General features: G+C 43.8%; 2 protein-coding genes across 4 annotated transcripts in view; one reads left to right on the top strand and one right to left on the bottom strand.

Moving 5' to 3' along the window:
- CYFIP2 (cytoplasmic FMR1 interacting protein 2) overlaps positions 1-24,545 on the top strand; it is a 51,323-nt gene extending 26,778 nt beyond the window's left edge. For all 3 annotated transcript variants that reach the window (XM_042826174.1, XM_042826175.1, XM_042826173.1), the window contains exons 22-31: positions 424-623; positions 1,109-1,196; positions 9,301-9,444; positions 10,707-10,797; positions 11,410-11,540; positions 14,496-14,568; positions 15,080-15,174; positions 19,006-19,244; positions 19,704-19,851; positions 20,393-24,545. In XM_042826174.1, the coding sequence (XP_042682108.1) occupies positions 424-623; positions 1,109-1,196; positions 9,301-9,444; positions 10,707-10,797; positions 11,410-11,540; positions 14,496-14,568; positions 15,080-15,174; positions 19,006-19,244; positions 19,704-19,851; positions 20,393-20,560 (1,377 nt within the window). In that variant the 3' untranslated portion in view covers positions 20,561-24,545. The remainder of the gene's footprint in view (positions 1-423; positions 624-1,108; positions 1,197-9,300; positions 9,445-10,706; positions 10,798-11,409; positions 11,541-14,495; positions 14,569-15,079; positions 15,175-19,005; positions 19,245-19,703; positions 19,852-20,392) is intronic.
- FNDC9 (fibronectin type III domain containing 9) overlaps positions 1,898-26,667 on the bottom strand; it is a 29,797-nt gene continuing 5,027 nt past the window's right edge. Inside the window, exon 2 of the mRNA XM_042826179.1 lies at positions 1,898-2,691. Coding sequence (XP_042682113.1) covers positions 2,022-2,691 — 670 coding nt within the window. The 3' untranslated portion in view covers positions 1,898-2,021. The remainder of the gene's footprint in view (positions 2,692-26,667) is intronic.

Genomic DNA, 26,667 nt, shown 5'->3' with positions numbered 1-26,667 from the left:
CCAGTGATCTGACAGTAGGAAATCTTGACTGTAATTCCCCCTGTTGAATACAGGTAGCTGAGATCGTTTGTGCAGGATTTTCTGCCTTTGATACTTTACAGAAGTATCAGAGTCAAGTAGTGAAAAATTACCAGTTTCCACCTCTGAAGGATTCTGATGTGAAAGCCAGCCAGCACTCAGTGGGGAACAAATTAATTTTGCTGCCTGCAGGTTTAGGAGATAGTGGACCAGGACCCCCTTGAGTAGAAGTGCAGTTGGCCTCAGTCACTGAGTGAAATCATTGTATTTAACATTTGTTACATCCTCACCTGGGAAGTTCTCTGTGTGGGTGTGGATATAATATCATCCCTTGGCAACTGAACCAACAGTTTCTATTGTCATCTTGGTAACACATGTCATCTGCTGCTGCTTTGTGTGCTGCAGGAGCTGGAGTGGCTCTTGGAAATAAATCGCCTGACTCACAGGTTGCTGTGCAAGCACATGACTTTGGATAGCTTTGATGCCATGTTCCGGGAAGCCAACCACAATGTCTCTGCACCCTATGGGCGCATCACCCTCCATGTCTTTTGGGAGCTCAACTTTGACTTTCTACCCAACTACTGCTACAATGGATCCACCAACAGGTAAGGAGGAAAACCAGAGCACCTGGAGACCTTACATTTCTTTCCAGAATTTCAAACCTGCCACATAAAATTCACATGCATTGCAGGGAAGTTTTTATTCCCTATGATGTGCAGCACTGAGAGCTAAAGTCCACCAGCTCCCCTTGGTCTTGGAAGCTCTAGTAACACATTCAAACAAAGTTGGACAGAGATTACGAACAACTGAGGTAGTTCAGTCTAGAGTGTTGTGACTTGTCAGCATAGCTGTGGTCCCTGCTCAGATGTGGGTTTCTTGCTTGCCTCCAAAAAAAAACAAAACCTTTGTAATATGTTGATATGTTTTATATCACCAATAGGTTGGGGCAGATTTTGCACGTGTAGCTCAGATGATGACTTGCTAATTAGTCTGCAACCACAGTTCCTCTTGGACTGCGTGATGTCTGCACTGCCCACAGCTGACCTCTGGCACTGACTATTTACCTCCCTATCTCCTATGCCTGCTGCAGGTTTGTGAGGACAGCAATCCCCTTTACGCAGGAACCCCAGCGGGACAAACCAGCCAATGTTCAACCATATTACCTCTATGGGTCCAAGGTCAGTAAATGAGCCATGGCAGCCAGCAGGGGTGGATGCTGGAATCCTTTATTTAGGAAGAAACAAATGCAATATTTTGTTCAATAACAGTGTGACGAGTGCGAATGTACAGCATCACATTGTCATGTGAAACAAAAAAGCCATGCAAGAAGCAGCTTCAGTGTGCTTTTTGCTATTGCTTTCCCATATTCTTCTCCATAACATGCCTGTGTGAGGGAGTGCTGACACCACTCTTTGCTTGCTGGTGGTTCCTACACCGAGTCATATCCATCTAAACACAGAGAGAGGAGAGCTAGCTGGAGTTCCAGTTCGGTGCTGCCCCCTGAGAAAGGTGCTACTGCAGGAATCCCATTTGTAGTTCAAAACAGGAGTTACTAAAATGCTGGAGTGCAAATGTAAACTACTTAACACTGACAAAAAGCTCTTTTGTCAGGCCATGATGACTGTTTATACAAGCGTTATGCGGGCTTGGGGTGTGATGCTAATGGAGGATCACTCAGGCATGAAAGTATTGGAGTGGAGTTTATTTCTTGTGCATGCTGGTTGATGACTGATGGGATCTACAGCACTGATGCAGATTAGATAGTGACACTACAGTCAGCCTAGCGTGGCCATTCCCAGAAAGCTTACTTGGTTTCCTTTTAAAAACCCCTCAGTGAATGATAATATTTTTGTCACTTGAAAAAGCTTTTCTCCCTGCAGATAATGTTCCTACCTCATGTTTTACCCTGGGACAAACAGCCCCTGTGCATACACTAACTGGGAAGAGCTGGGAAAGAGCAGCATGAACCAGACTGCCAAGCAGTGCCTCTCTTTATTTTGCTCTCACTGAAGGCCGTGCTGCGGCAAGATGGCTGTCTTATCATCACTGTTCTTATAGGGGAAGAAGCAGCGTGGGGAACTATATGGACTCTCCCTCATGAAACTAGAGCTCCTCATGAGCACGGTGGTCATGGGCACTTCCAGAAGCTCTTCTTTCAGTCCATCACTCAGAGGACCATCCAGCGAGCTGCTGCCTTCACCCACTTCTTCAGGGCTGGCATCATGTTGCTTTGGCCTGGAAGGCCCACAGCACTGTGCAGCCCAGAACTGCAGGCAGCCGTAGACTAAGAGAGCTATAAAGCAGAGCAGCAACAGGCTGCTCACCATCCACATGGAGGTGGTGGGCTCGTGCTTAGAGCCGCTGAAAAGTAGGGGGTTTTGGTCCAGCGTGTGAAATGTGGTGCAGTGGTTGCTGGAGGGGTAGGAGTTCTTGCACGTGATGCAGAGGACATAGATGGTGGAGGGCGTGAGGCGATGGAGGATGATGGAGCTGAGGGAGTGGGGAACTCGCTCCTCACGGTGGAAGTTTTGGCGCAAATAGCCGGCAAAGACGCTGTTCCAGTTGGGGCGGTACATGACGTGGTAGTAGTTCTCCGGACAGGGACTGGTGGTGGTCCAGGAGACTGTGGCACTGGTGTAGGTGATGTTGTGCACGTCGATGTTCATCATGTCCCTGAAACCAGAACCAGCAAGAGGCTGAGTTCCCCAATGCATGTGCAGTCCTAAAAGCCACTGACATCAGTGAAGGCTTTCCACAGGTATTACTGGCCCTTAGACTGGGCCTGTGTAGGCGTGCAGGTGAACTCTCTGTGCCTTTTGTAAAAGTAATTACTAAAACACACTGCACTTTGGATAAGTCACAATTGTCCCTGCAATCTCTTTTAAGTGTTTTGCCAGTGGTTGACACTAAAAAATACTGCATTTTTAGAACTGTTAAGCACTGCAGGTGCTCTCTAGCAGACAGAAAACTTCATCGCAGTTGTCTTCAGGGTCTTCAGCAAACTTTCAGAAGCTGAGTTACTCAGCTGACTGCTTCAAAACCTGCCCTTTTCACCCTAGACTCCAATGCTTAGGGGAGTTTGTGGAAATGAAACTCAATCTGTTGAGGCACCTGCTGCACTCAAGAGTTTCATTTCTAATACTGCTGCTTCCATGATCTCCACACGGATAGTTGTTACCATCTTTTCCCTCAGTCACCACAGCTTCACTTCCTTGAATGTAGAAAATGTCATATTCCCCTTTACAGAGGCAAAAAGAAAGCGACTGTGGGAACTGAGCTGCCCACAGCCTAGGAGGGAGCTCTTTCCACTGGCTGCAGAAGGGCTATGCCTAATGAGCTTAGATTAGATGCTCGATCTTAGGTGATTAAAATTACCAAAGATGAAACCTGCTTGGTGCCCAGACTACTGTTATCAGCCTGCTTCTTGAAAGAAAAAAACAACAACCAAACATGTAGGACATAGGGTGTACATTATGGTCCAGTTAGATTTTGAAAAATCTCTTCTTTGTGACTGGTTGTCTATACAGGAAGCTTTTTTAGCACTTTTGCTTTACATTCCCACTGAATGGAAAGGATACTGCAGGTTTGATTAACATAAGCTGATAATTAGGCTTGCCTGGTAGAATTTCCTAAAGATTAATTTTTATACCTAAATGTCATACGGAAAAGCTGCATAATGATTCAATAGTTGTTTAAGCTGTTGCTGAATTTTCCATATTTAATGTGTTGATTAATAAACAATAAAGTATTTCTGTTACTACAGCATCTCACACTGTAATATTAGGATAGTAACTGTGAGATCTGAAAATTGCTGAAATACAATATTCAATATTATATTACAATTATGTGATATAATATTGTAATTCTTTAAGGGATTACAAGTGTATGAATGACAAAGCTCTCCCCCTAATAAAAGACTACTCAGTAACACATCCTTGATTAACAACAGCCACAACAGCTGGTACATCTTAGGACACCAGAGTGCCCTCTGAGTCTTGTTGCAGGGCTCTCTTCCCCCAACCACCTGGGCACTTCAAGCAGAAGCTGCATGCAATCGATCTCATTTCTTTTTTAATTCCTTTCCTCCCCTCTCCCTTAAGAGAACTAACTTTCCCTTAATTCTCCCAAGAAGCAGCTCATCTTAACAACCACTGTATCCATTCCTACAGAGCAGAAAAGCACATGCACCCATCTCTAAGCCCTCCCGGAGCCACAGGAAGCGGCTTACCTCCCCAGCAGCTCTGCAGCAGCCCCTGAGTGCAGGAGAGCAGTGCAGCACCTTCCCCTCTTCTCACCGCTGCGTCCCTCCTGCTCTGCTAAATCCCTGCTCCGCACGCTGCCTCGTATTATACCCATCTTGGGCTCCGTCATCTCTCACCATAGCAACCAGTAGGAAAAGATGGGCAGGCATCTTCAAATGATTTGGGAATGGTGTCCCTAAAAGCTTTTTGCCTGGGAGAAGTGTGTCTCCGAGGCACAATGAGCAAACCAGTTTTGTTTTGTTTTCTAGTTTGTTTTTCTGGTTTTTTTTTTCCATCTCTATCTGCAGCCCTGCAGCAATACTGCTACCCTGCTCCAGAGCTACTGCCTCCAGAAGAGTCTGGAGTTAGAGCCATACTGGTATATGGTGTGAAATCCAGCATCCTGGCCTATTGATAGCTTAGCACTCAGAGGTTTTGTCTTTATTGCTATGATTTCTTGCACATTTAAACTGCTGTTTAAAGCCAGTGAGCGGTAGATTTTCATCCCTGATACTGAGGCAATGTCCATTTGCTTTTTAATTTATCTCCAAGCTGTGTGATAGGAGCAGGAACTGGGTTTTCTCTGAATACCCAGGGAAGGAAGGAGAGGCAAAGCCATTGAGAGAGCAGCCCGAGCCCATAGCGAAGAACTGACAGGAGGGGACAGATGTGGCAGCAGGACTGGTAAGGAGAGGCTCTGAAGAAATGACTTGCTGCTCTGTGAAGCCAAAATGTATTCAAGACAGGAACTTTCCCAAAGTAAATTTCAGTTCTGGCTATGGAGTTATTAGTTCCACGTTCTTGCTGGGAAGGTGCCTGCAGTATTTCATAGATCTTCAAAATGTCATTAGTGAGGAGATGATGCAAACCAGATTAGGCGAGGCTGTTACAAGCCCAGGCAGTACGTGTGACTGTTGCTTTTGATTGACACTTTGCAGTTCTGTGTGTGTTTATCTTCCAAGTCCTGCCGTATTTCCTTCAGTTTCTGAGTGGGCTGCAGCTGCCAGGGAGCTGAAAATGGGGAGCAAAGATGAAAATAATTATAGGTAGGGATGGAAATGAAAGTGCTCCCAGGCGGCCTCCAGCCTTTTACATTGCTCAGTCCTCCTTGCAGGAACAAGGGAATGGAGAGCTCTTAGCTGCTCCCATGCTGTGAAGAAAGTACATCCTTGCCGGCAGGGAGAGAGCTGAAGATACAAATCTGTGTTCAGAAAGGTGTCACCATGTGATAATACTTCATGGGAGTATTGCTTTTCTTCTGCAGATGGGTTGTTGAGTTAGTGGTGTTCACAGTTGTTTCAAAATTAAATTTCAGTTGTTCGCACATAACGTGTTAACAGGAACAGAGGAAAGCACAGAAAACAGGAATAGCTGCATCCTGCTAACTCTTCTCCATGCAGTGATCAATGCCATGAGCTCTGAAAGAACTGTAGCAAAGTTTTCAGTGCTGCTGGCATTACCAAAGTCAAGTCAGCACCAGTTTACACTGGTGATGAGCTAGAAATTGTCTTTTTTGTGGACAAGAAAACACCAAAACCGTGTCAGTGCTGGGTCTGCTCCAGCACCTTTGTTCCCTTCTACCCAAATAACATCTGCCAGTAGCCCTGGCTGTCCCTGCCTGCCACTCCACCCTCTGGGATGCAAACCATGAATGTGAGTGGTCAGCAGAAACTGAGCAATTCTGTCACTCAGCCACTTAGAAAATGCAGCAGGTTGCCAAGTTTCCTACAAAGGAGCTGTAAATCAACAGCAACCCACTTCTTACTGCTTGCTAACCACTTCTTAGCTCTGTAAATGCTTTAGATTGGGTTTAATTTATGTACTTTCAAGGGTGTTTCTGTTTTCTCTTGGCACTGCTGGACCCAGGGTCATGTCAGACTCACTGAAAATCACAACTTCCCTCTCACAGCTGACTTTGCCCACCCATTTTTAGCAAGCGTGAGAGCAGATGTAACCTGAAGGGCAAGGCATGCTGCTGGCAGCTGTATAAATAGCCACGCTGTGTGAGTGGGATGGAACCACTCTATTTACTGCTGCCACGTCTGCAGCAGCAGCACTGAGGTGTGAAGGAGCTGTGGATGCTGCAGGTGGTGTTGGCAGTGGGGGCTGTTGATCCATTGCAACAGGCTGTGGGGGCTGTGCTACCTCTCCTGCTGTGGCTCATTATACATTATAGCAGTCTATGTAGATATGTACGTGTGTGTGAATATATAAAATTACAGTCAGTATAGCAAGGCATTATGCTAAGGCATGGAATAGACAGAGATATTGTTTATATACAGTATATAAAAGTGCCTACTGCATTGTATGATTTCTGCATCACACATAGGGCATATGTATTTTAATGAAGCACTGGAACAGGTTGCTGCATCACAGGAAATATTCAAGGTCAGGCTGATCTGGGCTCTGAACACCTAACTGAGCTGTAGATGTTCCTGTTCAGTGCAGCAGAGTTGGGCTACGTAGCCTTTAAAGGACCCTTCCAACTCAAATGACTCTCTGATTCTGTTTAATTTCCATAAAAGTCTTAGAATTGCTTTGTACTTTCTTAGACACCATCTCAACTGTGGCACTGAAGTCAGGCTGATAGTCAGGACTAATCTTTGGTTGTGCCACTGCCACAGATCCCAACCTGCCTGCACACCCAGCCTCTCAGCCCCAAAACCTGCCCGTCCAGCCCTAAACCAAAGGCAGGGAAAACCTCTACTATGTGTTCAGTGGCTGTTGCTCCTGTGAACAGTAAAGCCTCCTGTGGGCCTGCAGGAGAGGGGCTCTGCTCCTGCTCCTGGGGGGTGGCAGTGGCCACACAATGTGGAGGAGTGAGCGTGCCACACAGCCAGCTTGTGCGTTCAGCTGGTTTGTCTTAAAATACACCCTGGTGTCATATTTTACATCCTACAGTCTTTAAACTAAGTTGTGTATCTCGCCCTTAAATGGAGGTATATTTTAATTGCTCACAGGGTATTATTATTAGATGCAAGCCTGCTGCTAATGCGCTGTGCAGAGAGCTCGATGAGCCTACCTTATCTTGCAGACAGGAGGGGATGAATCACTCTCCTCATCTGCAGCCCATGCACAGCCTAAAATGTATCTTCTCCTAATCAGTCTTATTGCTGGGACCCCCACTCGAAGGAAAAGACAGCTTCAAAGCTGCACTGTAGCAGCATTGTGTTTTGCTGCAAGGCAGGAGGCTGCAATAAGAGATCGTCTGCCCGTGCAGCAAAATGTCAGCCCCGTTCCAGGAAAATGCGACCAATTCTATCTCCCCAAAATTATTTCACTCTGACCCTTACTATTCAGAGGCCTATTGCTTAGTTTTGATGGAGGAGAAAGTTCATGCACGTTGTGAATGAACGCACTACAGAGACTACAAGGTTGGCTTAGTGTATATAACAGTACTGATTCACAGAAGAGTGGTGAAGGGTTTCTCTGTCTATCAGGGCCAACGGTGAAGTTTTAAGAGAAGCAGGGGGCTCTCCAACTTTTTTTCCTGCTAGCTTTTTAGAGGAGTACCTAGCAATCATAGGAGGTGATAACATTGATGGATCAGGGCAGTAGGGTTCTAACAGAACAATTAATTCACTGATTAAAGCAACTGTCAAGTCCACAAGAGCTATCAGTACATCAGTCAGCAGGAATTCAGTATCTGAGAGCAAAAGAAAACACTATTCTGGTTCCTAGCAAATGACTTCACTTCCTAACTTATTAGGTTTGTGGAAGTGAGTCAGAAGGAGAGGATGAGTGAAGCCTTCGAGCACAACTGGCTGTATTGCAACTGCTAGGTGCAGAAGGAGCTGAGGATCCACCATTTTGTCCTCATCTGCTACTTCAGTGCTTGCTGCCTTTCACCTTAAGCTCTCCAGTGTGGTGGTCTCTCAGGTGCCCTGGCCAGAGTCTGTCCCTGGTGCTGGCATGGAAGGGAATTGCTGCAGAGCTGAGTCTGTGGTTGCTGTGGAAGGATGCAGCACGCCTTGCACAGCACATTTGGATGTAACTTAATTTGTTTCATTAGTCTTCAGATCTTTTAGCAGCTCTGAGCCAGGGATTTCATCTGTGTTTTGCTGGAAGCGGCACTATGTGCCAGAGCCTTTCTAAGACTGAGTGCTGTGTACTGGAGCTGTGGTTGTCACAGATCTCCTGGGGGAGGCTGCAGCCCTTCTCTGTGGGGCTGAGTCACGGTGCCAGCACTTCTCTTACAGATGCCAAGCTGAACATGTGGTGTCTCAGCTAAAATCAGTTTTCATTTTGATTTTTGGTTTCTTTTGCCAATCATACAAGTGAATTAATTCCCCTACTTCTCTTCTTACACCAAATGAATAAAAAAAAATGTTCTAATGCCAAAAAACTGCAGTAATTCCCATATTTCCAACATTATATTGATAAAATATGCTCCTGAAAGTTGCCTTCTGTTTTGTGCTGCTAACAATTTACTAATGGTCAGAGCCCCAGATATGCTCTCTAGACAAGGATCAGGTTCTTCCCTTTGGGCTCAGTCACATGTAAATGTCTCAAGTATCAGTATGTAGGGCTGTACAGGATGCAGAAAGGGTCATTTCTGTGTCTCTTCCAACTGGTCTTAGTCTCAGATACTCTAGTTCCTACTTTTCTTACTGTTTCTTACTCATTTGAAGCAAATGCCAATACAAAAAATTCTACCCTGTTATTCATGTATAAAGCTTTCAGTTTTGGTGGAGAAGAACTTGGGTTTGAAGTGGCAAAGGGCCAGTGAACTGAAATCCTTGACTGCAAATACGTAGAAGAGCAAATTATCTTAGAAATGAAAGTGGTGTTGGCTATGCAGCAGGGTAATAAACCTTGTGACATGACAGTTTTTTTCAGAGTAGAATGCATTTGACTACACAGAAGGGAGAGCAATATTTGTGTATCTCAAGAAGTATTGTAAGAAATTTCTTACAGGAATCATTATTTCTCCTGCTTTCCTTCAAAATGATTTCAAGTGATGGAACACTTGATACGATAAGAGAATTACTTACAAGTCCTGTAAATGTGCCTAACTGTCACTGTGCTTCTATTTTCTCAGCCTCTCAACATTGCCTACAGTCACATCTATAGCTCCTACCGCAACTTTGTGGGGCCACCTCATTTCAAGACAATCTGCAGGCTGCTTGGCTATCAGGGGATTGCTGTGGTCATGGAAGAGCTGTTGAAGATCGTCAAGAGCCTGGTAATGCTGAGCCTGACACTGGCAGCAGAGAAATCTCGATGCTTTGAGAGGCATGAATTGGAGGGTCAGCCTGGCCTTCAGGTTTTGGTTTGGGTTGTTGAAACCTAGGCACTTCTGTGTCCCTTTATCCACACTGCAGCACTTGTATTCATGGTCTAGTTTTGCTGTTGCTAAGGAGGAGGACACGAAACTGATGAAAGAGAGTTTGCAAAGACATTTCTGTTACATGTGAGCTCTTAAGAATTCAAGCCATACGTCCCTTTCCATCAGATATGCTGAAGCCAGTAGCTCCATCTGCTTTGTACTGCTCTCAAAAGAGAGATGTGATATCCACAGGGAAGTGCTCCCTAAGGGCACCAACAATAGAGAACATTAACAAGGCAGGAGGGAGCGTGCAAAAATTTATCATTTTTCAGGTCATGCTTTTCTACCCAAAACTGTTTCACCAAAGAGAAGACTTCAATTCATTATAAATATTTAAATTCTGTTTTGGCTGCAGTGATTTAATTTTGAACTTATCTAGCAAAGCAATGTAGACCTGAATCTTAAGCATATACCCAGCTTCTCTGCTGTAAAGCACTGTAGCTGTTGAAGATGTAATTTGTGTCACTCAGTTGAAAGCACCGTAGCTGTTGTGTGAGATCAGACAGCATTCAGTGAGAAGACAGAGATCTTGCATTTGGCTAAATTATGTTTATCACATAATCCCATGTAATATGTCTACAGGATGTATTTATATAACTCCAAATGACAGCAAGCATTTTTAACTAAGAAATACACTTTTCTCCTTATTAGTTCAAAACATCCAATCTGCAGGAACTTGTTCTATGTGTATATATTTTTAATTTTTTTAAACTCTCAGTGTCAAGAATCATTCCTCAGGTGGAAAGACCATTTCCTGTGCTGTGGAATGACTCCTTTAGCAGCTCCAATGAAATGCTTTTTGGGTTAGGAACACAAGTCCAGCTGGATCTACGATGGAGCCTTGTTTGGATTTCAGCTGCAAATAATGCAAACACAATGAGCTCTATATTGAAGTAGAAAATCCATGCAACCATTATTTATTATTCAGGAGGAAGCTGTAAAACTCCATGCACTTGGGCTGGACTGTTTGGGTGAAATCCAAAGGAAGCAAGTTCTTAGACTCCAACTAAAGTTTCACCCTTTGTTGTCAGACAGGGACCCGTCCACAGTCTGTTCTGTTTAAAACCAAGGCCAGAAGAAGCCATCCTTCCAGTTTAACCCCTCTTTGTCTCTTACAGCTGCAAGGCACCATCCTGCAGTATGTGAAGACTCTGATAGAAGTCATGCCCAAGATATGCCGCTTGCCAAGACACGAATATGGCTCTCCAGGTGGGTGCTACAGTGAGATGTGTCATGGTTTGTGCAAGAGCTCATCCAAATCCCTGCACAGCATTTACTCAATTAAATAAGGATGAGCATCCACTGTGCTGGTGCTCCCTGTGCCCTGAACAACTTTCCTGTTACAATTTCACTTTGAACACACAGATGATTGATAAGGGTATGTCTGCTGGTTGCTAAGGTTTTGTTTTCAGGATTTTTAAGCTTTTGTTACAGTGGCTTCACCATTACTTTTTCTAAAGCTCTACTTTGATGGAAAGATTTTTTACCGTATGACTGCAGTCTGCAACTCTGCTGGATGTGAAAACTGACTGTTATAAATGAACCAGCACAAAGACATCCACAGCAGTCTTGAATCTCTTTTTTCTCCGATGAGGAAATCCAAGGACTTCACAGGAATTACTCCCTATTTCTCATGGGTCAGCGAAAGCAGGATGACACACTGCGTGCTGGTTCTGCCCAGTGCCTATCCTTATCTATCCATTTAGTAGTTTTTGCAGTTCATGATAAAGGAAGCACCAGGCCCTGACTGCCTTTTAATGCACACCACTGAAGGATGCTTTTGCACTCACTTTTTCTGACTGCTTTCCCTTGTCTTTTAAGGAATCCTGGAGTTTTTCCACCACCAACTGAAGGACATCATTGAGTATGCAGAGCTGAAGACTGATGTGTTCCAGAGCCTCAGAGAAGTGGGCAATGCCATTCTCTTCTGCCTCCTTATTGAGCAGGCTTTGGTAAGGCAACACACCCTGCACCAGCAGATCCCACTTAAAATTGCCAGCTCAAGAGTTTGAGTGGAAATAGGTTCTCCAGTGGATGAGTTGAGGAAATTTTCCAGCTTATCGTGTACCCAGGGTCTCCCTAGGGTTCTGCTGCTGGGGTCTGTGGGGATGATATACATTGGTGCTGGGTCACTGACATCTGGCATTGCTCAAGGAGAATCTGAATACTGGAAGATCTAGATTTAATTCTTGAACCCAAAGCTATCCCATGTTTGTGTGTCTCAGAAATAAAAATCAACTGGGGTTTATTTGTAGATTGTAAGCTCTTTGGGGCAGGGATTGTTATTTTTTCTAATGCTCTCTTGTAGTGGTAGTGCAATGGAAAATCTGGTTGGTTCTAATGATAGTAAGGTAAAGCAATACGAAAGGAAGGAAATCTCAGAAGAGATTATATTTCCTATGACTTAATCTTCACTAAAAACTTAGTCAGAGTGATGACGTGATATTAGCCCTCGCACAAGCACCTTTGCATGCACAGGTCTCTCAGCCTCTTAGCTCACGTGATGCCAATTCTAACCTGAGTGGGCTGGTATGGGGCAAAGGCTATCTGTGGCTGAATGCAACATGTTAGATCCAACTGAGAGTTGCAACAACAATTCAGTTTTGCATTAAGATGCATGTTTCATGTCATAATGGTTTTGGCAGGGTTATGTCAGATCTTTCAGAATTTTTTTCAGCAAGCCTTCTTGAGCACACATGGGACAAGCAAACCTATAAAATTTTGTTCAGAGTGAAACCAGAAGAAAGTTTGAAGATTCCAAGTTTACTCGACTACAGAACACAGGGAAAACTGAAAATGTCTGCAAATAACCCTAGTAGAGAGACTTCTAGTTCCTTATATGGTATATCAAACATATTTGGTGGTGAGCAGCAGTTGCATAAGACTTAACAAACAGAGATAAATATCACCTAGCAGTTGGATTTTATCTAATAGAATGACCAGACAGTATCCTGGCAGTTTATGTTTCTTTTGTGGCTTTGTCACTGCTCTCTGCTGTTCTGTGCTGAATTTTATGCTAGATGGACTGCATTTGCCTTTTATGTTCCATCTTCTAAATGGATACTTAAGGGACACATGGTGGTTTCTTTTAGAAATCCGTATTTGACTGCAAAAATGTTCCTCCTGTCTCTGGAGCTGTACATTGGCAATATAATAACATCCTAGAATAGCAGAAAATAAAGGAAACAGTGAGACACTGAGGTTCTTTTTAGAAAGACTGCCCATCCAAGTCCACATCTGCCCACCTTCCATGCTAACCAAAGATGTCAGTTTTCTACACAGACATTGATTCAGAATATAAAGGAGTTTTGCATGTAGCAGCCACTGGTTCTCACTTGCTGGAAGGCTGTCATATGCTTAGAGCCATTGCATAACAAGATTTTCCCTCCCTCTGCAGAAGGAGCAATTACTTTTATGGCGCAGTTATCTTCATAGCTGTCAGCCTAATCTGAGCTGGTGGTATTTGTTGGCAGAAGCTGCTCTAGTGAAGATTAGAAGTCTGCTCCAGTCTGCCCCCCCTTTTTATTGTTTAAATTTGCGGAATGAAGTGTTGCTTGGGACTAAAATTCTAAGAATTCTTACTCTCAGGTAATGGGCCTTAGGGGAAGGTCTCCCATGATTAATTTCAGAACAGATACCAGGTGTATGCAGTCTGCAAATGAGAAAGTGCTTTCTTTTATCAGACAGAAAGAGCACTGAAACTACATTGATCTAGGAAGGAAGAGTCCTTTGCAAACAGAATAACAAAAATGATTGCAAACAGAATAACAAAGATGATACGCACACTCTGGTAGCATCAGCATCATGACCATGGAGGGGCCATGGGCTGTTCCTGTCCCTCCAGCACTGTGTCACAAACTGCACTCCCACAAACTCACTCTCATGCCAGCATCCATGGCACCAGTGCAGCCTCCTGCAGCTCCATGCTATCCGTCCTCTACCCTGGGGCTGGGAGAAGGGGTACCTACCCATGCACCCCAACCAGATCCAGCTGAGTCATTCCATCTGCCCTGAAAATCTTTTGCTGCTCTGTCATGACCTCCTCTCAAGTGTGTCTAAATCTCTCTGGTAAGCTCAGAACTGCAAGCATGTCCTAGAACGAGAGTTTTGCAGGAGCAAACTATTGCCATGTTGTTACGCAGTGCCTCTGTGTTGAACAGCTTTGGTTTTCCTTGCTGCTGTTTCCCATTGCAGACTTGTATACGATGTATTGTCAGCCATCGCTCCTCAGTCTCCACCTTCCTATTTCTAGGTTTCTCCTTGTGCATCTATGTTTGGGATTATTTTTTCTCTAGTGCATTGGCATGCATCCTCTCAGGTGGCATCTCATGATGTTATTACTCTCTGCACTTCTGTATTATTCTCCCTGGTGCCTCCACCACTGGGATTTTGGTCTGATAGCACTGGCCGTGAGCACCGTACAACCAAATAATTTCAGGCCAGTGTATCATGCATCTATTTATAACAGTATATTTAACATGTACACATCCCAGAGTAACTAAGCCAAAGGGTAACTTCCACCTGGGCACACTCAGTGAAAAATAACAGCAGGAAGTCATCAGGGTAAGACAGAACTGAAATTTCCATGGCCTTTATCCCCTTTTATTCACAGTATTAATAAGTGGGCGAGAAAATAAAACAAAAAACATATGAAGTTCTGGCCTTGTGTAGGCATGAGGTAAATTATTTGGGTTATAGAAACTTCCTGACTTAAGCTGAGAGCTGTTTCTTCCAGTTTTAGTCCATTTAGATACAAATTATTGGATTTATTACTGAGCTGGGTTAGATTTGACCAGGTGCTGTAGATGTGATTGGGTTGTCATAGGGTTGCACAGACCCCTGAGCCAAACAGTCACGCCCTATAGGTATTTTTTAACTTACTTTATCTTTCTTTCTTCCTGCCTCAGTCCCAGGAAGAAGTTTGTGATTTGCTGCATGCTGCTCCCTTCCAAAATATTTTGCCCAGGGTCTACATCAAAGGTAAGAAGCTCAGAGGGCAGCAGTGAACAGATTCAGAGGTCACTTCCAAGAGCCGTTTCTCTCCCATTTCAACTGAGGATTAGTTCTGGCCCTGCTTCCCCCTCTAAGTAGATAAATGCATATAGCCAAAAGTAAGGTGGAAACAAATGCTAGCAGAGCATCTTCTGTAGCCCAATTACAGGCTGGAACCTTAGATAGCCTGGGGGTTCCTTAAGTCTTCAAAGGCATTTTGCAGCCTCTTTGGAGAATGACAGCATGAAATGTCCATCTTAACAGGAGCAATCAGGAACAGGGACATGCTTTTGAACATGTTTGGTTAAGCTGCTGCTGAGACTGCAATTGCACATCCCACCCTTCTCCGCATCACCAGTCCCCTCATTTGCTGTCGGTTTGGCTCTCTGATCCAAAGGCTCATTGGATGGTTGCTGGGGGGCAGCTCTGAGCAAACTCAGCGGAAATTGCGGGTCTCCACTTCCTCCTCTCATTTCACTGTTTGCTGCTCGCTTGACAGAAGGAGAACGCTTGGAGGTGCGCATGAAGCGTCTCGAAGCCAAGTATGCCCCACTTCACCTCGTTCCCCTAATAGAGAGGCTGGGCACTCCGCAGGTAAGGATTTCATTGAAAGGGATGGCTGTTGAAAATTCGTAGCAGTCCCAGTTGCCCTGTTCAGCCCCGGGAAGGTGATCCTTTATTTTTATTTATTTTTTTCTAAAATGCCAATCAGACAAAAAAAGTCAGAATCCTTGCCCTAGCAGACACATCAAAGGGAAATTTGTGAGTGGGTCCAGAGTGCATTGCTGCTTCCAGTCTGGAGAGCTGGCAGGCAGCTGTAGCATAAGCCAGCTCTGAACACAAACAGCCTTGAAAACCTCTTTCCTCTCCATTAAAAAAAAAAAAAAAAAAGGATAATTGTTGGGGTGGTTCCAGGGGAAACATCGTAGGCCTGTCCCTGTCTTAATTCATTGCCATCACTTTTGGGGATCCTGTTTTAGGACTGCCTGGTGGTATATTTTTAAGCTTATTCCTGTCAAGGAGTACATCTGAGAATGGTTTCCCTCCTAGCACATGCTTAGAGCTTCAGCACATGCTTAAAATTACACCTCCATTTAAGTGTCATATTGAGGTGGGGTCTCAGCTTGAAAAAAACATATCTATTTTCTGCAGAAATTGAGTACCGCTAAAAATATCTCAGATTTAATCAATGCAATGGGCAGAATTGAGTTCTATTGATATCAGTAGCCAAATGTCCACTATCTACTTAGTGGATTTAATAGGATAAAAATCATTGAAAGTGTTAAAGAAATCAACACCCTTTTTTCTGTAATCTACTGCTGAGGGAATGGAACAAATACTCAGTTGTATGAGGTGACAGATCTATGGCAGGCAGAAAGTTACACGGCTTTCTTCCATGTTTTTCTGATGGATCGAGGATTTGAAACTTTGCTTCACTGAAAATCATATGAAACAAAGAAATTGGATTGAAAACTGTGAGCTTTGTCTGACTTTGTAGACACTCCTCTCACTTCCCATTGGCTTCCTTTCAAAGGAGACACTCGAGAAAAAGAATTCACCTCTGTGTTTTTGTGTCTTTGTGTTGGTCTTTCTATCTCTCCTTCTTTTCATGCAAAACCATCATTGAAATCTGCTATAAGAGTCCACTCGTTGCTTATCCTTGCCGTAGTTACAATGATGAAAACAAAAGGTATTTTATGTCCTGAATTAACTGTTCTGCACACTGTTCCCACATTCACCACACAGGTACAGTTGAGTACCAGATCTTTTTTGAGGTATAAATGAACACAAAAATGACATTCAGTAGGCGCCTCCATAGCTTCTAGCTTGCTCCTGGAAATGCAGTTTTGGACACAGGCGATGTTGGTTTTTTCCTGCAGAACACAGGAACACCTTAGAGCAATTGTCCAGAATTGGTGCAGAAGTTGGCTGCTGGATGCCCCTCCCAAAAAGTGGCCTTATGCAGTTCCCATAACCACTTGCTGTAAAGGGTCTGAGCCACAGCTGCTGAAGTTAGAGGGAATTGCTTCCCAGCAGTGTTCAGGTGTGGTTCTTGCAAGTTTGCTCATTAACAGGCCGTGAAAGAGGTATGGCATAACTGAGTTAGTGCAGTGCCAGGAAAACTGTCAGGGAGTGCATACTGTACACTGGAAATCCACCAACAGCTGTTTGGTAGGTGACTGATACAGAACTAGGGAATCACAGCAGATTGTTAAAGGAATCCTTTCCCTTTTAATGCTGAGTAGATATTTAGCAAGGGACTTTCAAACGTGTGTTGTCAATGGACTTTTTTTTTTCCTTTGAAAGTAATGGGAGCTTTTTTCTTTCGAGAACAGAGGGAATAGTTGAGTCAGCACAGTGTCTTCCCATGGCAATCTATCCTCAATCACCCATCCTCTCCTGGTCATAGAAGTCAGTGGGACCTCAGACTCTAGGCAGCTTTGGCCACAGGACTAATAGTTGTCCAGCTGCCTTCACCACGTTAAATATCTGCCAAGCAATAGTCGTGCTCTGTCACAGCTATTGTCACAACTCTGTCATGATTCATAGGGATGAATTTTAAAACCAAATTCTGTCTGTGAATGTGAGTGGTGCCATGTTTTTTTAGAAAACGGGTGCATCCTTTTCTAGATTAATACTTCTTCATGCTAAGATCGTGGAAGTAGTTTTGTCAAAATACCAGTTCTATTGCTATTTCTTAGCAAACAGTAATGCTAACACTTAATTTACACATTGAGAGGCTTTACTCTTGCTGTGTTTCCATTTTTCCATCATAGACTTCTGTGTGCAGACACTAATCTTTGCCCATAAGAGTTTGATGCAGATGAAGAGACATAAGTTGTATCTACTGCCTTTAGCTATAAAAAACACACTGGATAAAATAAACCCTTACTTGCTAAGCAAATATGTGCAAGTGTGCTGTGAAAATTGGGTGACATCATTCCTGAATTTAACAAATCTAGGGATCCCAGCCCCAATCTGCCCTCTGGGCAGCAATACAGTGTTCCCTTGATATTTGCTATTAGTTGAACATTAATTGCTCTGAAGTTCCCAAAATGCCCTTGGAATTGTGTTGAAAGCAGGAGTTGTAATGCTTTCATTTCTGTACTACCAAACTAAAAAGGCTTTAGGTCAGTGCCAGTGTGAACCAGTAGTCAGGAAAGGGGATGTATATGCACGTTCAGATTTCTATTTTTTTAGTGCAGAATAAAGAATATCCAAATAAACTGAGCTAAATTCACATCCTTAAAGTCTGATCAGGACATGTGCAGGTGCTCTGAGACTCTGCTGTAATTCTGGTCAGGATGACATTTTTTCTCACAGGCATTAGGTGGACAGCTGGAAATGGAGCAGAACTTAAAAATGACCTAGGGTTCCAGGAAGCCCTCTAAGATAGGCAGAAGGTTGGTAAGTGCCACTGCTGAAGTGGTGAGGTGGTAAAAGGCTCTGCCTGCGGGGACAGCAGGATGTGGCCATCACCCAGGTAATGGGGTGAACCTCCTATCACCGTGGCACAACTCTGACAGCAATTGGCTCTCATCTCCCCAGTTATTTTTGGCAGCACTTCAAGAAGGCAGTAATACTGCTGGAAATGGCAAGGAGTGGGGCAGACAGGCTCCATGCACGCAGCCCAGCCCAGCCCAGAGGATGAAAGCAGGAAGCTCACTAGGGTCAGTGTTTATTCAAGTACCCTTGTTGGTTTTTTTCCTCTGGAGCAGCAATGGAGCTGAAATTAAGTCAGTTCTCTCTTCAGCTTCCTCTGGTGCAAAAGCCAAATCAACTCCATCCAGTGGAGCCACTCCCTCCAGATTTGTTCATGTAAATTTGAGAGGGGATGTCACAGAAATTCTCTGCACATGGAAAGTTTCTCAGCTGGAAAATGTATACTTGTCTTTCTTAGAAACTGCAGATTTTCCAGTATTAAGGTTCCAATGGCTTCTCATCTATCTCAGAGCTTTTTAACCACTACATAGGAAATCAAGTTCGTAGCCTATCTACATTTTAAAGAGATGATGGCAATGCCCTGGGAAGCAAAATGCCTGTTTTCTCTCCTGATTCATTTTCATAATCTACACAAATCATGAAATTAAGCCTGGCAATGCTTAGTAGTGCTCGTGTAACAGAATAGACTGCTAGCAGAATTAAGGATCAGTATTTCTGGTCAGAACTTTTGCCTTCAAGCTTTCGTTTTCTGATGCATATAGTTATTTCAAAAGATACTCAGTTTGGTGAAATATAATTGAGCACCATATTAAGTCTTCTGGGTTGAGCATTCCTTGGTGGGGAGTGCCACAGGAGCAGCCATCAGAGGTAAGGTTGGACCTTTCACGGGATATGCCAGGGAGACCAGGAATTGTGAAGTCCACCCAGAATGTACACCTGTATTACATTGTCACTTGTTTCTTTGGTTCTCCTCCTCCTCAGCAAATAGCCATTGCTCGAGAAGGTGACTTGCTGACCAAGGAGCGGCTGTGCTGCGGCTTGTCCATGTTCGAGGTCATCCTGACACGAATTCGGAGCTACCTGCAGGACCCAATCTGGCGTGGACCACCCCCAACAAATGGGGTCATGCACGTGGACGAGTGCGTGGAGTTCCACCGGCTCTGGAGTGCCATGCAGTTTGTGTACTGCATCCCTGTGGGCACCAATGAGTTCACTGCAGAGTGAGTGTCCAGTACCCAGCTCTGCTATTAGCTCATGGGCCCTTAGCTGCAGCAATAGCCACAGCCAGCACAGAGGTAGAGAGAGAACATGGGTACCTGAGGACAGGACTTTGTTGGATGTAGATCTAAAGAGATGCCCCCAAAGCTTCCCATCTGAATGACTGGGAAAAGGGGAGAAGGGAAAGAGGAGTACAGAGAAATGTCCAAGGTGCCCTGCAGAAAGAAATGGGTAGCCTAAGTCCAGGTTGGAGGCAAAGTCCTCATCCATTGTACCCTGTGATGCACCATGCATAGCCTGGTTCTGTCCTAAGATCATTTTTTTTCTCTAATTACATACCCACTTTCCATCAATAGGACCAATTTCCCCCACCAAGAAAAGTTCCTGGTCTCATGTTAGGACAGCATTTACCTAACTCCATCCTGTTATCTCTTCATCCCATCACCTTGTCCCCATTCTAGGCAGTGCTTTGGAGATGGTCTGAACTGGGCAGGTTGTTCTATCATTGTTCTCCTTGGACAACAACGACGCTTTGACCTATTTGACTTCTGCTACCACCTGCTGAAGGTGCAGAGGCAGGACGGGAAGGATGAAATCATTAAAAACGTGGTAAGTTGAAGGGTAAGGCTCCAAAAGACCTGAACTAGCACACATCTCTGTTTTACGACTTGCCTTGTTCAAACTCATAAATAAACTTTCCAGGCATTGATCTTATTCAAGCTGGATATGCTTGCTGTGAGATTTCCACCTGCAGTCTCAGCAGATAGGCCAGGATTTTAATTGGCTTGACAATCAAATCTTTCGTCTCCCAAAGCTTTTCCTTTCTTCCTGGGGTTAGGAAGCTGTAGCAGAGAAGCTGCATCAACCATTCTCTGATCTCTGTGGCTTTATCAATAAGCAGCTGGGAGTCCAGACTCTAGATTGATTAACATAGAACCACACACTGACCTCGTTAATTCTGTCTTGAGTCACCAAATCCTATAATGAAGTGAGTCACCAGTCTCTGGAAGCTGCTAAGTGGAACTGTAGCATGTGCTTTGTATTAGCAGAGGTTTCTCAGCAGCAGGGCAAATGTACTGATACTTTCTGACTGGTCAAATGACATAAGACTCTCTTCATCTACTGTCTTTCTTTCTCACCATCACTCCAGCCCTTGAAAAAGATGGCTGACAGGATAAGGAAGTATCAGATTCTGAACAATGAGATTTTTGCCATCCTGAACAAGTACATGAAGTCGGTGGAAACAGACAGTTCCACAGTGGAGCATGTGCGCTGCTTCCAGCCTCCCATCCACCAGTCACTGGCCACCACCTGCTAGTGTGACACTAACCCTGCGTGCTTTGGGAAGGGAGAAGAGACTGAGCCCAGGATGACTGGGAGGATGAACTTGATGGCGTGAGACCTGGCAACAAAGTAAGACTGGGTATGCTCACTACAAGGACTTATCTTCCCATCTGGCCCTGTTGAGTGCATGTTCTTCTGTTCCATCCCTGTGACCAATTTTACTTGTAGCTTTTGGACTTGGGAGCGGGTGGGGGTGGGAGGGTGAAATGTGCTTTTCTTCCATGAAATCTGGTTTTCCCTGTGATTCATCCAGCCAAACACAAAAATCTGAAGCCATATTGCAGCCCTAAAGGTGGGGGATCCTGTCGGAAGAGCTGCGTGTTGCTACTGCGCCGGGAGCCCACTCCCACTGCAAAAGCAATGGGGAAAATCAACCCCACCCATGACACGTGCCACCAGGGCTGAAGACAGACCCTGACTTCTTTTTGGGGAAGAAGGGATGAAGGCAGGATTTCACCTACGGCAGCAGCCTGAGGAAGGAGTAGTGCAGAGGAGCCGTGCTGGGCTGGTTGTGGATTGCTTCCCGCTCTCTGCCAAGTTGTTGGCCTTCCTAGCATCTGGCACTTGGGTTTCAAACTAGCAATGATGTAGCTGCCAAATAACTCCTCAGCATTTCAGAGAGCTGGGGGAATCAAAAAAGGCCTGTTTTGGCTTTTTTTCCACTGCTATTGGGATGTCCACTTATTTTATTTCAAAGGGTTCTCCCTTGAAGACACACCTTCAATGAAGTAAACAAAATTTCTTATGGACCATGGAAGAGGTTGCATTGGATTCATGTGAATATGCTTTTGCACATGCTAACTTGAGTGGAAACAGACACTGTTCCTGACAGGAGGCAGTTGTATTTACCTTGACCATGTGTGATCTTTGATATTCAGCCAAGGATGAGAGCTGGGATGTGTAATTTTTGTATGTTCTGGCATGCTATTTTCCCTTGTTTTAGATAGTCACAGCAACCAATTTTTATTTATTTATTTTTTAAGAGAATGGTGTCCATCAGCAAGGCTTAGTAAACTTCCCATCACACAGAAATGATGCGATTCTTTAGAAAAGGTAAAACATAGGATAAGCATAATGAAAACAGCAATTTCCAGGCTCAAAAGCCTTCTGAGGGAACACTGGAGTCTGTTTCCTACTCCTACTCAGTTCATCTAATATCTCTGGATGTATTAGATACTGGGAACAAATTCAGTAGGGACTTCAAGGAGATATTCAAAACTTGTAGTTTTCCCTTTCTTCTTGGTGCTGTCACCACAGTGACACAAAACGTTGTGCCTGAAGCTAAAGAAGATCAAACCACATGCTCCAGGAGGAAATTATGCTAATGTCACCACTGGCAATATTTTTATTTCTCAACTTTAGCCAGGACACAGCAGATAACTGCTGTTTAAATAGACAGATTTGGTAATAGATGTTATTTTCGTGCAAATTCCATCATGCCTTGTAACCTGCATGCTACTACAGATGTTCAAAAGGCAGAGCCTGGGCCCTTATTCTCTCAAAAGAAATACACCATTAATTAGTAGGAATGTCCCAGCTGGAATGCATTGTCTTAGAAAACAACAGCAAGCACTGTATTAGTGCTAAAGGAGATCTTGCTGTGTGGGATGCATTTGTTCTCCCACACACTCACTCCCTCATGATCAACAAATAATCCACACATGGAAGAGCTGAACATCTTTACACCTTGAGTCTTCTTTAATCGCTGAGACAAATGCTTGAATCTCTGGGAGAAAACAGTGCAGCACAGTAATCTGAAAGTCAAATGGCATCTCAGGAGATTGGGCTGAACCCTTTGGGTGCCAGGGAAGGATTCAGCTTCTGGAAGCAACTTGTTTCCCTCACACTGTGAAGAAGAGCAGCACAAGAGCATCCAAGACCCAACAGTACCAAAGGGCTCCTGCTCTCTACTTACTTTCTCCACTATCGATGCCCATTCTGGTTTTCCATTGTGTTCCAACACCTTACACTGCTGAAACTACTGAATTGAGGGAGTTTACAGATATATATTTTTAAAAGGAAGAGGAGAATTGAGCACTTTATTTTTTGTGAAAAACAAGATACAAGGAAGATAGATCCAACCAAGATCCTATTTTCCTGACCTAAATAGCAAGTGCTTGTTATTTTGGTATGAAAGTGTTGCTGATGAAGTGGCACAGATCCCTGAGCGGCTCTCAGAGCCATCTCTGAGCACAGCACAAATTGAATGTTCTATGATGTCTGATATGTTATGGGATGTTGGAGCCCTGGCAGAAACCAGCAAGAGCAAGAACACAGAAGGATGAGCTATGCCACACAGCCCAGTCACTCACAGCTAGCAGACAGAACAGGATATCCTAAGTTGAATATAAGTCTCTTGTTTAGGTTTGCAGTGAGACAGGAGATTTTTTACCTAAACATGTCTATCACGGCATTCTTTTGCTGCAGCTTTGGCTTAATTCTCTGAAAAAAAAAAAAACAAAAACCAAAAAAAAAAACCCACAAACCTGCAAAACACAGCTGGGTGTACTTGAATGAAAAGGTAGAAGAAATGTATTTTTTTTTTGCCCTCAGATTTGCTGTCAGAAACAAACTCCTTCCAGTTCTGAGGGATGACACGTTTTGAGCAAGATGTCCAAAGTGCATGAACAAAATGTAAAGTGTTTCTAACTGTAAATGTTTTTGCCTTGTTGCTCAAGTAGTATGAGATCAGCTAGGAATAACCATATGCTCCTCACTTCTGAGATTTGATGTTATTGTCCTTATGTTAAGAATCTACCTGCTTATTATTAGTATGTTAAGAAGCTACCTGATTCAAATAGTCTTTAGCTTGTTTTCTAATCCCCTCCCTCCCCTCCCTTTGAATCTATAAAAGAAAAGTTCAGACTTATGTCTTCAAAGAACCTAGTGAAGCAGAATTTTTCTCTTCATTTTTTTTTTAATGTCATAATTATTAGTGAAAATAGGGGAAAAAAATTGTGACAGTAAAGCTAAACAACAGATTGCCAAGGGGTCGGGCATGTCCTCCACACTGGAAAACTTTCTGCCAATTTTGGATGTCTTCCTTGCAGATATGCTCTAATTCAATCTGCACAGCCCATATTATTTTTTCCTAGGGAAACACGGACCCCCATATGGATAATTTAAGTCAACTGACTATGGGCATACCTTTTTTTAACCTACGTTTTCCCAATTACTCTGAAGTAGTTGTAACTCCTTGGGGATTACCAACCATCGCTTGGAATGCCTACTTCAAAGACAAGTTGCTGACTTGATACAAAAGTTAGAGAGAGGGAAAAGGATGGTCTGTGTAATGAGCAAAGTCAGACTAGATGATTGTAACGTTCCCTCCAGCTTTTACATTTGAAATGTGACTATTGGCAGTGCAAATGCCTTTCTTGGATGATGCTACACTTGATTCTCAGAGATCTAATAGAAAGGAGAAGCAAACTTGTTCAAACTTAGCACTTCAGTGGTTTTTCTTTTAAACTCCAGCAGCACTTATTAGCACTGAATGTTAGTCTTTTTTCTCCTGCGTTACTCCAGTCCAGTAGGTTTGTGTGTGTTTGAGAACAAAAGAAAAAATAATTGAAGGTGTAAAAAAAAGAAAATATTCTCAAAAGCTCTTGTCAAATGTACCATATTTGTATGAAAAGCTGCTTGAGTTATTTTGTACAATGAGTTTTATTTATGGTGAGGTATATTTACGCTCGTGGTCTGATACAGTGTTAAATTTTTGATCCATATTTGCTATGCAGCTGAAGATGATATTTTGGTTTTGTATTATTTTTTGCTGTTGTTCTAAAATTCAGCTAACAGAAGCTTCCATATCCATTACAAATGCTTCTGCAAGAGTAAAGCATCTGGTACACGGTGATATGTCCCGTAACACAGCAACAACAGTGTGTGCAACAAATGTGGGATGACTTGTGATAAAGAGAAATAAAAATTGGGCTCATTCATGAAATGGGCAAACTTTATCTCATGGTGTCACTGTCATTTGTAGTAACTGTTATTTGAGGAGAGACTCTGATCACTCCTGGCAAAAGGAGAACACTAAGAGGGATGATGCATTTTGTTGCTAAAAAAAAAGTCAAGATTTTGTCAAAAACTACAAAGGAAACTGAAACTTCATGGCCAACAGCAAAACAAACCAACAAATTTTCCTATCAGAAAGTTGGTCTTTGAGGGAAACATAATTCTGCCACAAACTTTCATTTGAAAACTTCTGGAAGAGAATGGGGGGAGAATTATAGAACTATCTGTAATAGCATTTGACAGGCCCTAGTCAAAACAAAGCTAAATGAGCTCATCTCACTACCACAGCCCTACCAGCTTCACAGGGACTTTTCATCCCAGGAGACAGCCCTTGCTATTTTCTCCCAGATTTCCATTTGCAGCCATTCTTTGGTTCCTATTAAAAGCCCCAAGAGCTGCTGGGTGCTGGAGCCTGGAGCCACCCCTTGCACTGAGCATCCAGCTCTGAGAGTCTGACTATTGGATAACCAACCCCAGCAGATCATTACCAAAACCACAGACCTACATCCTTCTTTCTTGTGTATCTAAGTATCTTTATGTCCTCAGATTAATGGCACTCTGCCACTGAGAATAACAGTTCATGCATGATTGCTTCACAATTTCAGCTGTAGCAGAGACCCTTGCTGTAACTCCTGCAAGCCAGCAGCACCTTTTGAATCTAGTTTTGCTTCACGTAGAGCTCTGATGCAAACACCCAGCAGTTAAGAGCTCTATAAACAAACACTCTACTGCCTGTATGTCACTTCACCTCACAGCACGTGCTGCTGATCTGAAGCTTTAGGGCTTCCGTTGCCCACAGAACATCCACCCTATCCATCACCAACCCACCACCTCTCTTCTGCCACCATCTGTAGTTTATGGGGGCTCAGGGACCCAGATGATTATACTGATCTGGATAGAGAAAATAACCCCACAAGTGAAGCAGGACGTGCTTATTATGGCCTTATAAACCCACACAGCTCAGCTGCTCTTCAGCAGAACTACAGATACTCACTCTGGCACTGGGAGGGCAGCACAAGAGTGGGAACCCGTTGTGGGTGTGACAGACTGGGAACTCCAAGCTGGTGTCATCTGAACTCCTGCAGTGTGAAATGACAGCCCCAGCCACTGCAGGCAAGGTTACCTGGAGAGATAACTTGAGCTAAAAGCTGTCTGCTCAACCACATCCAGTCCTACAAGCTTTTACGCTGCTGTGCTGCAATCACCCGAACACCAGGCATTTCCTTTTGCCCCTACACCACCAGGTCACTGTCAGAAAGAGGATTTATCTCCCTTCAAAGCAGTAAATCTCAAACTACACTGAGCCATGGTTGAATATTGCAGCCCTGTTCTCAAAGTTCCCACAAGAACAATGTCTAGCAGACACCCAAGGGCAGACTAGTAGCTGCTAGTAGGATGCTTCCACCATTGTAGCAATACACAGGATGGGTAACAACTATTTTTCCACCATTTTTTTCCAGTCCTATAAAGAAGAAGAGAAGTGGAGTAGAAAGAAAAGCCTTTTGATGTTGCTAAAGATATCATTTGCATGCAAAGCTGTCTTGCTTTATCCTCTGGACTGCAGTCAAGTCTTTTGGCTTGGGGAACCAGTATTTCAGGAGGAACCACATTGCTACAAGATGAGCCACTATAGCAGACTCCCTCATTTCTGATGAGCTGGACCTTATTTTTAAGGAAGCACCTGATGTGAGTATCAACCACTGAGCTCACAGCTTGGAGCTGAATTCCCCTAATTACTGCCTTACCATTAAAACAAGGATATGAACCAATAACAGAGGCACTGGTTGCATCCCTGCTTTATCGTTATCGGTCTGAACTTGTCCTTGACTAAGAGTTGCAGGCAATTCTTTGCCAAGCCTTCCTGGCTTTTAACTCCCGTATTGCCATATGCAGCCTTGCTAAATCCATCAAACGCAACTCCTGCGACTTAGTGATTTTATATACAACATCTCCACTGCTCCTATACTAGAAAGATGTGACACACATGTACCACATCTGATTGCAACATCTAAGTGAAGCTTTTCTCATAGCGGCGAAAACTCCACACGCTCCCTCCTGATGTCT

Source organism: Centrocercus urophasianus, unplaced genomic scaffold (genome assembly GCF_019232065.1).
Source record: "Centrocercus urophasianus isolate 14NV4802_14NV808 unplaced genomic scaffold, USGS_Curo_1.0 seq_26, whole genome shotgun sequence".
Classification (NCBI taxonomy): Eukaryota; Metazoa; Chordata; class Aves; order Galliformes; family Phasianidae; genus Centrocercus; species Centrocercus urophasianus.
This window is presented reverse-complemented; position numbering and strand designations above follow the sequence as displayed.